This window comes from Pelobates fuscus, chromosome 1 (genome assembly GCF_036172605.1).
Source record: "Pelobates fuscus isolate aPelFus1 chromosome 1, aPelFus1.pri, whole genome shotgun sequence".
NCBI classification, from domain to species: domain Eukaryota; kingdom Metazoa; phylum Chordata; class Amphibia; order Anura; family Pelobatidae; genus Pelobates; species Pelobates fuscus.
This window is the reverse complement of record NC_086317.1, coordinates 95,968,741-95,982,962: the sequence shown is the minus strand read 5'-3', so window position 1 is coordinate 95,982,962 and position 14,222 is coordinate 95,968,741. Positions and strand designations below refer to the sequence as shown.

Sequence of the window (14,222 nt, the reverse complement as noted above, 5' to 3'; positions counted from 1 at the left end):
TACATTTGTTGACCTTTTTCGTTTAAGCTTGTCATTGTCGTAGCGCTATAGACAACAAATGAGCGACTAGAGCACTAGAACCGTGCAGAGAGCACCACTCTGACATGCCCTGTCACGGGCAAATTGCACAAATGGCAACATTCCTGGGGCCCACCCAATGTTGGGAATTATGCCCCTACTCATTTTACACATTCCTTTGCAGTAGAATATTGAGGCAGTGTGGCACATAAACCATGCATGCTAGTGTTCCAGGTGTCAATTGTACCCCCTTACCTCTCCCAGGTTCTATCACTCTATAATCGACCCAATTAATCCTCAGATTGCTTATGCCACCTAATCTCACTTACTAATGTTGACTTAAAAAGAGCAAATAGCTCAGTGGGCTAATGCCCAGAAGAATCCTTTCAACCCTTGTGGGTTGCAAGTTCAAATCCTAGCAGGGTTGGCTCAGTCCTTTGTCCTTCCGAGGTAGATAAAATAAGTACCATTTAATTGGGTAATAGTAACATCTGCTGAATGTTGGGCAAAATTAACATCCCCAGGACGAACCACAAACCAAAGTAATCTGTGTGTACCTTTCGTGGTTAAATACTTTGTTATCTGCATATTTTAGCAGCCTATTACATACTATTTATTAAAGGGGACTATTTAATATTGGTTCAAGTGGTTGTAAAATAATTCTTCTGTAGTTATGGCTAATACCCCCATCCCATAAAGCCAGGGGATGGGATAATGGCATTCATGCATTCCGTTCCCTGCTCATTGCATTAACCACTAATTCCAACACATAATGGGGTGCGGTTGCCTATTCAATCTTAGTGATTACTACCATTTTATTTTATTAACTTGACCACATTAGCCTTGGGTGATGATGTAGTTGGGAGGTGCTCAACCACAGCTTTACAAGGGACTCTTTAATTTAGCGCAGAGGCATTACATACAAATAAAGATTAGGTATATATCTGTAAGTAAGGTGTGTAACTGCATGGAAGATAAAGAGTATATGAGGGGGTGCGAGATTTGGTCAAAATCCTAAATATATCAGTGATTGCAATAATCCTAACCTTATAGCTGCTAAAGGAATGTTTGAGAATCTTATAAAGAAGTTGTTGCTTCAATGAGGAAGTATATGTAGAAAAGTCGTACCCACAAATGTTACCACAATCTCATTTGGCAACCAAATCCTCATACATCCGTATTCAATAAATACTGTTTTTACACACCTAAGCCACGCCTTGTAAAAATGACATGGATAACATTACAATCAGAGACGGCTCTAGACTTTTTTGGCATTAGTTCAAAGCTTAAAGGAACACTCCAGACACATACAATAGTTAAGCTTGCTAAAGTGCTTGATATGTCTGGAGTCTGTCACATTTGTGGCATTTTATAAAAGTGCAGATTTCAGTAAATATAGGCATTGTTATAATTTTGGCAGAAACAAGTCACTACACGCCTGCCTTCTCCTCGTTTCAATAAATGTGAATGCATTACAGTTTATAAACTGTGTGCTCGTGGTTCTATCAAACATGCTTCTCAATGGCAAATTTCTGATTGGATTTTCCCCCGGCACAGATTAAGACTGTGATCTTTTTCACAAGCTGTTTTTTTCATATACTCCCAAAGAAAACATGCATAAAAAAAAAAAAGACTGCATGTTTTGTTTGGTTTATATCCATTAAATTATTGGGGAAAAAAAAAATCAATGGATTGTTTCCTTCAATATAAGAACTCATAATTCCTTCACCACCTCAGCTGGCCGTTTCCCATAACCCACATCAGTCACAATCTCTCAGCCATATAAACCTATGTGCTATAATTACATGATTTTGCTATTTTGTGACAAAAAGTCATGATTTTATGAAAGACACGTAGACAAGTATTTCTTATCCCTTTCTTTACTGTCCACCAATACTGTCCACCCTTTCTTTACTGTCCACCTGTAAGATTTTTTTCATCTGCTGCTTTTTTTGCACCTAATCCATCATTTTTGGATATTTATGTTAAAATGAATTGTGTGTTTTCAGCAATGGAAATTTATACAAAATATGGCGGAATTTACCATGAAGAAAACCTTCACTTTTTAGATCACATTTACTAAATACTATCAAAATAACAACAGAATCTAACCACCACTTTTCAGAACACTTTGATAAATACCCTTCAGTGTCTGGCTTGGGGGGTAGGGTTAAGTGCGACAAAGGAGAGTTTTTGCATTTATGTCCATGCTTTATTGCCCTAGTCCAGGCATAGGCAACCTTTGGCACTGCAGATGTTTTGGACTACACCTCCCATGACGCTTTGCCAGCATTATGGGTTTAAAAGCATTATGGGGGATGTAGTCCACAAAATCTGGAGTGCCGAAGGTTGCCTATCCCTGCGCCTAGTCTTTGTGTTACTGCATACAATGCAATTGCTGCTCTTTTGCACTTTTTTTGTGTGTCAATAAAAATGATCTTTTTTTTTGTCCAGAAAGTATTTGCACCCTTTTGATTGTGTCTGCATGACACCTTTCCAAGAGATCATAGTGGGTCCCAGTGAACATGAACTAGAAGTGGATCCTTATGTGATCACTCCTTAGTGTTCACTATTCACACAGCCATAAAGAAAAAAAAGAATTAACACAAAACACATCCAGCTTCTTTTGGTATGTGGTGTTCTCTCCCCCCATGTATAGTTGTGTGCACTTTTTTGCCTACTTTTTCCTGTCTATCTTTTCATGTCTAATTTTTGTAATACTGAATAAAGAAGTTGATTTTTTTTTTAGAAATACCTGCTACCAGTCTCTTCAAAAGGAATGAAAAGCTTGGATAAGCTTGGAATGTTATTTTACCGATCATGCTACCTGAAGGGGTGTAGTGGCAATGCACCAAAAGTTGACTACTTATTAATTTATTTTTTTGTGACGGCCATTGAAAGCAATTAGTCAGAATTAACAGCACCTAATGGCGAACTGGTTTTTGAACTGTTCACACAACTATATAGCCATTGACATCCGGCACAAAGACATACAGTCACAAGCACACATTCAAACAGACTCACAGCCATACAGACATGCATGCAGAGTCAGACAGTCAGAAAATAATACAGGCATACAGTCATACAGGCGCAATCATGCCATCACACACGGATAGAAACAGGAACACAGTCATATAGACATTCAGGAACAGAGGCAGACACAGCCATACAGGCAACAAAACAAACAGGCTCATAGTTATGTAGACAAATAGAAAAATCTCACACATGCATAGTCAACTTGCTCTTGCTCGTATGCTAACCTGTGGGAAACACGAATGGCCAAAACTAGTTTGCTGGTTTACAATCACACTGTGTGGGACACAGGGTCAGTGATATGTTGCACATCATGTCCTTTCCCCTTGCAGACAGCGTCTGGAATAAACCCTGAGAGTGGGTTGAGGAGAGTTTCAGAGGGGGGGGGGGGGGGAGGGGACTTTAAGAGCTTAACTGAATACCAGACAGGAAGTTCTTTAAACTCTCCAGTTGGATTGTAAATACCATTGGCAGGTCACAAAGAGTCTCTAGGCTCATGGTCCATGACCAAGGGCCAAAAAGCTCAGCCAGTCCCTAGCACTGTGCGAGGCCATCATGTGCAAGGCCTTAGGCAGTTGGGTAATTGGCCTCAGTCTGGTTACAATGACATTATCATTCCATTGTGCCACGGTTGTAGTGTATTTATTGCAGAGAGTGATGATGTCAAACATCTTAACAAGAAGTGCCTGATACATTGTCTAGAGTGACAGTCATTAGAGTTGTCCTTAGTAATCAATGTAAACGCTGTCTTTTGTTAGAAAAGGCAGTGTGAACAATTGCTAGACTGCAGGGACAGTCTCTTTGCACCAGAACCACTACAATAAGATGTTATGGTTCTGGTGCTTAAAGTGTCCCTTTAATTTAATCATAAGCACACTGGTAGCATTGACTAGTCTCACGATAATTGCAGGAAGTTAGTGTACGAATTTGGGGGGAGGGTGTCCTGCAAAGTGGTATGAAATGCGTTTTAGGGTAGTCATAAAAGTTCATCATTATATATAAACTTTATCTATTTAAAAATGTAAGCTACGGTAATTTTGTTTGTAGGTAGGGGAGGTTCAGTGGGTCAAAATATGGTGCATTGTGCAGGAAAATAGATGAACAAAGAGATAATTAGTGAAATAGGGAACATAGTGTTCATTACATACATTACTGATACGGCTTCCAAACCCTTTTTAAACCGGAATTGGGAACAGTAGGAGGAATAAAAAAATAAAAATAAAAAAAATATATATATATATATATATATATATATATATATATATATAAATCAGATTATTAAAAAACCCAACTAACCCTTTATTCCCATGAGAGATCTGGGGGACACTAGTCCTGGCATCCCTACACCACAGATCTCCATAAGTTATATTTGGCATTATGTAGCATGACCATAATTAGTGGAATAAGTCAGCAGCACATAATGCATGACATTGGAGGCAAGACTGATGATACCTGTTGCTCAATTTGCTGTGTTTGTGGGTAGTTTTCCTGAGCTAAGCCCTGCTGTCCATGTTTCAGTGGTCAATGTGCCTGGAGTACTTTCATTTATCTCATAGACATATAGTAATTTAGGCTGGACAAAAAGAGCCAAGTTCATCGAGTTCTACCTTTAAACGCAACATTTCATGCTTTCAATCCAAAACAAGGCAAAAACAAAAACAAAAACAAAAAAACAATTTGTAGCAATGCCCAATGTGCAACAAGAAGGACATAACATTACAGAAATCTAAGCAAAACACCAAGGCCTTTAAAAAAAATAAATAAATAAATCACACAATCTGTCATCTACATAATCTGATTTTAGAAAACAACAACACATTTTTGGGCAGAGAATTCTACATTTTTATTGTTCTTACTGTAAAGAACCTGTTCTCCAGTTGCAAGTAAAAACTCCTTTCTTCCAGTCTCAATTGGTGACCTCTGTCTGTTGTATATTCCTGCTAATCAACAGTTTACCAGATAGCAGTTTGCACTGGCCATGTATATGATATGTGAATGTTACACATAAGGATATTTAATAATTCATTTAAATTCAGTGGGGAATTCAAGTCACTGATTCATCCCTTCATATCTTAACTAGAAATGTTATATAAGTTTTAGCATGCGTAAAAGTCCATGTGTGTTGTTTTCAATAATAAGTAGAAATGTATTTAAATATAGACAAGTGTATATTTTCTTTTAGATTTTTCCATACCAATTAACATGATTAAATAAGTGATATTATTGCATTTTATAAAAACACATAACCATTCTCTAGTTTCCATCCAAGAGTTATGTTCACATATAAAAAATAAATTAATGAAGTTTCTGTGAATTGCCAACAACGTATAGATTTGAAAATAATGTTTTCAGTTACATAATTACATAGGGTAAAAAAAGTGATTTGTCGATCAAGTTCAGCATTTCTCACACCCTTAAGAAGAAATACCCAGTTAGTAGCTCTTTCCAAGTTTGCAACAAACTAGAAAAAAAAGCTTTTTACTCCACACATTAACATTTTTATCCCTGCATACTATTTGTGGCGAAACCGACCTCGCCACGTGTCCTTGGAGGGTGCTGCTTGCTCGCCTCTTGCCTTTAGCCTATGGCCGTGTTCTTTTTCCCTGCAGAAAGGCTGGTTTGTGCCTTTCTGCGGACTGTTAAAGCCATGCTACCCCAGATAGCAATGCCATGGAGCCCAGCCATATACTGAAAGACTGTATGAAAGACTTTGGCTCCATGGCGATTGAACTGTATGTATTTGATCTGAGCGCCATCCGGTAATAATGTGCGCTCAGATCTAAGCTATCTGGGGATAGGTAGAATGTGTATGTTCTATGTGATAAATGTAACAGTATGTATTTTTATGTATTTTATTGTCCTTTGTCTGCCATGTGGCTAATGGAGTTTTGCCTCTGTCCTTGGAGATAATTGGATTACTTCTCAATTATCTCCAGGATAGAAGACTCCGTGGAACTGGTTTTGGGCAGAAAAGCCATGCTTCATTGGGTCACAAAGGACTTTGATCTATCTTTTGAACCAATGGACCAATTTGGATGATTTTGACATATGTTTATATTTGGAGTATGCTGCTTATGAAAATGTATGTTTTATGTTTGTGACATGTATATTTTAGAAGTTATAAATATTGTGTAAAAACTGTATTCCTCTGCCTGTGATAATGCGATTACCCATTGTGTTCAGTAATCATATCACAGGCAGAGGGGAGGATTTTGTGTGGGAGTGTCTGTGTGTATTGTACGGATTGATTGGTTGTTCTGTAATACCCTGTGGGCTGTACTGTGGTTGTGGATTGGGAATAAAAGAGACTGTATGTGCCAGGACAGTCAGATTCTGCTTAACCCTCAAAACGAACTGTCGTCTCGTTATTGGGGGAATTGGATTGTATGCTGACTGCCAGGAGTGTAAGCCTTTCTTATGGTTTTCCTGTTCGGCTGTTTCCAGGATTTGTAGAGTTTGCTGTTCGGGAGATTGGTGCTTACAGTAGCTGCCTGTGCATCTGGAAAGGGGAATATCGCCTAAACGGTTTTTAATCTCTTGTGAGCAAAACGGTCCGTTACACTATGTTTTTGCAAGTATTCATCCAGTTGCTGTTTAAACATCTGTACAGAATCAAATAAAAGTACCACTTCAGGAAGAGAATTCCACATCCTTGTAGTTTTTACTATGAAAAAAACCAGTTCCTTTGCCTTAGACTAAATCTCCTTTCTTCCAGTCTAAATGCGTGACCTTGTACCCTATGTATAGTCCAGATAATGGTTTATACTGGCCCCAAATATATTTGTATAATACTATCGGATGCCCTCTGAGATGCAGTCTTTTTAAGCAAAACAGATTTAAATTTGTTGACCTTTTAACTGAAATGTTCCATTCCTTTTGTAAATTTTATAGTCCTCCTCTGCACTTTTTCTAGTTCTATAATATCCTTTTTTTAGGACAGGTGCTCAAAATTGCACAGCATATTGAAGTTGTGGTCTTACCAGTGATCTATAAAGTGGCAACATTATATGTTCATCCATTACAATAGCTTAGTAACTGCTGATTGACAAGTTGCAAGTAGTTACTTGATACCCATTTGCTAACAGATTGTGTCACTCAAACAATACATATTTTTGCTTTTAGGAAATCGCTTCTACATGGAATGCTGAAAATGTATTTATCATCTAAACAAAAACAACATTACGCTCACATGAGGAATGTATCTTCTGATACATTTTCTACTTCTGGTGGATATTCTTAGTCAAAGAAATGTTAGGGTTGAAGGACAAAATTGCCTGGAATATCAAAGGAGGTTACATTTATCCTGTCAAAGTGAACATTTATGCCCAGTAACAAATAATCTGTGTGTGAGGTGAATGAGAGCAGATAGGATGAAAGGAGAACTAAATAATTTATGAAACCACTGTAAATCATTATGATAACTGATGCGAGCTGCACAGATATCTTCCTATGTTATAAAAATGTTTTTTTTGGGGTACTGGATGGAAGTCGACTAGTGGATCTGTCTCGATGTATGCGCAGGTACTAAAAAACTAAAAAACTATCTGAGCCATTTATGCTTCAGCATGTATATTTTATACCGACTGCAGCATTCACAGACCTCAGGACATTCTAGGGCAGGGATAGCGGATAGGCAACCTTCGGCACTCCAGATGTTGTAGATTACATTTCCCCTGATGCTTTGTCAGCATTATGTCTGTAAGAGCATGATGGGAGATGTAGTCCAAAACATTTGGAGTGCCAAAGGTTGCCGAGCCCTGCTACAGGGCATTAACTTACTCATTCTTTTGAAATGCATTATACAAAATATATATATATATATATATATATATATATTTTTTAAAGTTCCTTTTGAATCTGCTAATACCCTACGGGCAGTGTCCTTCCAAAATAGGAAAAGCTCTCACCAACCAAGAGCCTCAGATTCTGGCCTATGTTTTTTTTTCTTCTTAACCCATGTACACCCATGCAGTAGATGTAATGAGCGGAACCCTTGCAATATGGCAGACACACGGCCGAAGCTATCATTTATGAACATCCCTTTCATTTTTCTTATGCTTTTTGATGTATACATTGGGATTTCTCGAAAAGACAAACAGTCTAGTTCAAATACAATCTCATATAATCTCAAAAATTAATGCATGTATAGATTGACTGGTACAATTGGTGAGATAAGTGAGTCTGACACATAGACCACAAGTCTCCTGACCAGTTTTGGGATGTCTAACTCGATGTAAAGAACCAGGGGGTTTCCAAGTATCTAAAGGACATTTACGTATGTGGGTATGTGTATATTGTTCAGAAAGTAGTCACTCTACTACAATCAAAGATCATGCAGCACTTTTAGAGATTTAGAACTATATTTATCTCCAAAACTTACCTGGAAAAAATCTATAGAAAATGGCTTAATTGGGCACAATCACTTTGGAGAATGATAGAATGATTTTGCTAATTGAGCTTTATTGTCATCCTAATCCCTAACCACCAATTCACCCCCTACACTCCCCCAAAATCATAAAACCTAACCTCACTACCCATTCTTTAGGGATAATTCAAACTTTACATTTAACTGTGATCAGTAACCATAACAGCTAACACGCTCACAATTCCTGGACATTATTCTGGCCATGCCAAACTATTGTTTCCAAATGTACAGTGCCAGAAGAGTCCTATTCAACTGTTAAAAACTCCTGGAACAATATAATATCATATTACGAGCTGTACATTAATAACAAAGAGTTTCGACCCTTACCATGGCTGCATTAGCTTTTAGATGCCTTGGACCAGAATCATTGCCATATTTTATTGCTATTTACCTAAATGTATTTCTCATTTACTTGTGTGTTCTATTGTCTCCTAGTAAAAAGAAATGAAGTAGATTGGTGTTTTATATATAATAACCTCCGATCCAGTACCAGCGCGATATTTAGCATACCGCAATACAAAAATAAAGTGGCTCGATCCTCCTTTTCTAACAGAGCACCACAATTATGGAATAACCTCAGGGACACAGTCAAATCTTCATTCAATCTAAAATCTTTTAAGACTTTATGGAAATATACCTGAGCACAGAATGCACCTGACATGGTTGAATATATTTATTACCTGTTATGTATTAAATTTGTGTGGATGTGTACATATATATATATTTATAGTTTGTATATTGTATTTCTGTAATATTGTACCCTAATGTAACAATGCAATGTTTTGTGGACCCAGGACATACTTGAAAACAAGAGAAATCTCAATGTATCCTTCCTGGTAAAATATTTTATAACTAAATGAGCAATATTTACTGAAATTCAGTATTTTAAAGGGATTTTCCCCATAGATCAAAAGCACACCATTCTGTGGTACTGACTGACACTTGGTCCATGTGGCGTCCACAAATAACGGGTGCAAATAAGAGACATTTTAATTCTTGTAAAGCTAAGCAAATTACTTATATAAGGTCAACAGATCGATCTTCATGATAAAGGATTATTCAATGGAAAAACATGGAATTTAGCTTGTAGACATAATAAGTATAAGTGTGAATTTATGCAAGTGCTTTTTAATATAGGACATGTACTTAAGGGTATTTTTATTACATGATTCTTTAGATGTAAGTAGCCTAGTTTTAAAAAAACAAATTGGAATATTGGGTGCATACAGTCCAAAAGCTAAAATTTTAGGGGGGAAAATAAATAAATAATATATAAAAATAAAATAAAAAAGCAATACAGTTGCCAAGTTATTTTCCGAGTATAATGTTTCCGTCATGTTTGGGATTTCACCCTGATTAATGTCATCTGACATTGGCGTTAGGGAGTGAATGTCTGTACAGAACATTATGGAAGTCATGGGAAAAAATGTACTTTCTGTTTAACCCTGTTGCTTCTAGAATAAAACCAAATATGATGTTGCAGCATCCTAAGAACAGGAGTCGTAAATTGGCTTTGGCCATTTACTAGTCAATTATTCTATGATCACTATAGTTTAATAATTTGTTTGCATGGTTAACAAATAAATTATTGGGGTTCTGGGAAAAAAAATAGCATTTCAATTACAATTTCTTACAATTCCTTGTTTTGTGCAAAAAAAATCTAAAGCTATGCGTTATAAAAGGCTGAGCTTTTATTGTGTCAACTGACACCCTTGCTAAAATTCTAATGGACAGTATAGGAAAGTACCAGACACCTTCCCACATAATACAGGAACTTCAAATGCCTGGAATTTGGAGAACAGTTTAGAAACCGAGACACAATACTTTAGTCCTTTTTGAAACAGTAATACATACATCCTAGGACATGTCAAAACAAAACAACTAAATTAGCCGTATAAAAGAGTATATGAAATCACTAAAATAGTCACTTGCTAAAGCGATAATATTTTTATGCAGATCAAACTGAATGTTTAGTTGCAATTAAAATACTCCCAACCACAATATACTTGTTTCTTTTTCAAGTAGAGAACAAGTGCTTGATAATGGACTTTAATTGATTGCCAAGTACACATTAAGCAATACTGTGCAACAATATACCATTGTTACAGTTGGTGAATACATTTTCTCAAAAGAAGACATACGGGGGTTTTAAAGAAATTAAAATGTAATTGCATGGAGGAAAAGGCCATTTTTAGGATGCTGTAGACTTTCCTCGCATTTTGAGGATAAACAGGAATGTTTACTTTTTTGAGCTTCTTATAAACAAATAAAGATTAAATAAACATTTTTATTTACTGAACAATGATGCAAACGGTACCTTGGACAAGCATTTGCTCCAAGCTCTCCTTTTCCCAAACAAAATTTTAGATCGCTAGTCTCAATAAATCTGCCTTTCTAGGATATAATCAGATCCTAACTCCCCAATCCCAACTGATAAATTCACACAAATGTTCTGTAATGTCACCCCCTCCCCCTCCCCGTGCTAGAATTACCCAAGTATTAGAATTGACACATTTTTAAGTTAAACCTATATATATATAACTTTTAAAAATAGCCTATGAAGTAGAACACATGAATTATATAATACACAGATCAATTTATTCCATTTATTTCTAAAGCATCATCCAGCCTTAATAAAAATGTGTCTCAGCCACAAAGTTGTGAAAGAAAATGATATAAGAATTGACCACATTCCCACAATTTAGTTCTACTTTTTCAATTCACTTGTATCATTCTTCACCCAAACAACAAAGGGAATAGAATTAAACTGGTGCACAGCAAGTACTCGATGCAGCAGGTATATAAAAATAGTACGCCATTATTGATTATGTATATATTTTAAATTTTTCTTGGCCAGGGATGCTGATGCTAAGGGACGGAATGATCATCCTTGCACACATACTGCATCATCTGTATTATCACTTGATACTTGGGGCGCATTCACTAAATAGTTATATTGTCATACTTTCTTCCTTTTTACATTTCATTTAAAAAGAAAAAAGGCCAACGCTTCTGAATTCTTATTTTTCATTGTTGTTATTTCTGTCCAAATTTGAAATAAAGTTGTTTTTTTTCTTTATTTCACCACATCTTACTGCAGGTGTAGGCAACGTTTGACACTCCATGTTTGCAAGCATTATAGCTGTTAGAGCATTATGGGAGATGTCCAACACCTGGAATGCCAAAGTTAGCCTACCCCTGGTCTACTCACTTGATTACTCTGTCCAAAGCAGAGTTCTGCTCTGTTGTGAAGAGGGGCTACTTTGCCTGCAAAGAAGGCAACTGAGATGATTGTGAATGAATCCTTTAGACTCAGTCAGTGTGCAGATTGGTAGCACATCATGAGAAATGTAATTCGCAAACATCTGTGGTATCAAATCTCTCCCATAAGATGGGGAGAGCATCTTCCCAAAGAAAAGACACACATCAGTTTTAATCAAGCCTACAGCGCAATCTAAATAACAGTACCACTGAGCCACAAAAGTGCACTAAACACTAAAATGAGACAGAACATAAGTTTTTGCTACAATTACATAGGAAGTAACAATGCTTCTGGAAGATTTTTTAGAAAATGTTAAGGTTATTTTCTGATAAGTGATTGTGTTCCTTTAACCCCTTAAGGACACATGACATGTGTGACATGTCATGATTCCCTTTTATTCCAGAAGTTTGGTCCTTAAGGGGTTAAATAGTCTTGAGCATGCACAGTTTCTCATGCACTATTATGTCTGCCTTTTGAATGCGCCTTAAAGCATGTTAGATAAACGAACCTTTTTAAAATTACAACTGGTTTTGCAAATATGCTACAATGAAGCAAACAAGGAAATCAATGCAAATAGGTGGTTTGAAATACTTTGTAACATTTAAGCAATTTTTACTTAACTGTGTACTTTTAGTATCTTACAAAGTCAAGCAAAAATATATAATCTTTTCATTTTCTGATAAGGTTATATCTACACTGCATATTGTTTAATGTCTTCGCTGTTCTAATACCACTTCTACAGAAAGGCTATTTTTTGGAACATATTCACTAAATTCAGGAACTATTGAAAAACAAGCAAGTGAATTGCGAATTATTTGTTAAAATATAGCAAGGTAAAAAAAAAAAAAAAAAGTAAAATTTGTCTATTCTGGCCTAAAATTTCACAATTTTCCGGTCTATTCTCCATAACTACTATTGTTGTGGATGGTCTTCAGTTTACCCAAGATTACTAAATTCTAAATTTGAAACCAATGACTGCAACACCTTAATCAGCTTTAAAAAAAGAGAAGCTGCTAACTTCTGTTTTTGTTGTTTTTTGTAAAAAAAATTATATTGTTACAATTAATAAGTTGATCATTATATGTTTAGCAGCATTATTGTATTAAGTTTTAATATTAAAAAAATAATAGGAATATGTGTCATAATAAAGTGTCACAATAAAATATGAAGTATTTGTCAGCACTTTGTAACAAGAACATATTATTTAGAATTATAAATATTGTCTTACCATGAAATCACTAGCAAAATCATCTGGCTTCTCTTTTTTTTTCTGAAATCCTTGAATATAACGGAGTAGTACCTCTCTCTGATCCATCTTAAGAGGCCAGCAATGAAAATGGCCATATTATGTAGACATAATGGTTAACAAGACCACCAAGCACAGGCGTACCGTGTGGTTTCCTAGCATCTCACGATAGAAAAAAAAAATGTAAAAGTCTTAAGCGGAAGTTGTTACTGACAGCTACTTGTGGTCAAGTTAAAAAAAAAAAAAAAAGCTATCAGGGTCCTACTGCCTTCCATTTTCAAATGTAGAAGGTTTTAACGAGTAGTTTTGGTATGGTAGAAACTTCAGCTTGGTTGAGTAGTGAGAAAGTATAAAATGTTCTTCTTTTAGCTGCAGTTATGAAAGTGTGCTTTGTACGTTAGCCGTGAGATACAGATCCCACACTAAAAACTGTCTGCTGAGAGATGCACACTGTACATGCTTCTCTGTGACAATATCTTGTTACCTCTTCCCTTGTCTCGTAAACAATGCATTCTTTGTTGATACAGATCAGCCTCGGCTTACTCTATGGGAAAACAGGCTGTTTCAATGCTGTAAATAGAACTGTAACATTATAGGCTGGTATAGACCCACTTTATCTTTATCCTTTTTAACCTTATGTAGTAAGGTTTTTAAAATGTTGTTGTCTTGCCACAGGCCACAAGTAAAATCTGGGGCCTTTGGGGACGCATGTATGTTCTATGGATGTCCTAGTAGAAAGAAAGTGAGGATTTTTCTCTGACCTCAGATTGCTTGTTTGAGAGTGATGGGTGTTTTACACCATGTGTATTCCAGTGTTTCTGTTTAAAATTGTTTTAATGAAATGTGTCAAGTACAATAAAATATCAAACTGTCCTTTTTGGTCGCCAATAAAGATGTATATCCATAGACTGACACTTTTGTCCCAGGAGTGTATACTAACACGGAATTCTGGACCATCTGTGCAATTTGCGGAATTTTGTACAGGTGGGATTGAGACGAGTGTCCTGGAGGGCTCTAAAAGGAAACTCTTTTCATAAGGTGGGCAGGTATGGCGGGTCGGGTCATATTGGAGGTGTTAAATCTCCCTCTAGCACTATGGGGGTCAAATGCATTTTTATTTTTAAATTGTTTTACTGATAATTATCCTTTGCTTGCATTCGGCACCCACATTTCCTTAAATTTAGTGCTTTGTAGTTGTCTGAATCCTATACTTTATGTATGTTTCAGATGCAAAAATC

General features: G+C 36.3%; 1 protein-coding gene across 1 annotated transcript in view; it reads right to left on the bottom strand.

Annotated features, from left to right (window-relative positions):
• LOC134590658 (tyrosine-protein phosphatase non-receptor type 22-like) overlaps nt 1–13,393 on the bottom strand; it is a 149,539-nt gene extending 136,146 nt beyond the window's left edge. Inside the window, exon 1 of the mRNA XM_063444421.1 lies at nt 12,967–13,393. Within this exon, the coding sequence (XP_063300491.1) occupies nt 12,967–13,053 (87 nt within the window). The 5' untranslated portion in view covers nt 13,054–13,393. The remainder of the gene's footprint in view (nt 1–12,966) is intronic.
• Between the last annotated feature and the right edge of the window lie 829 nt (nt 13,394–14,222).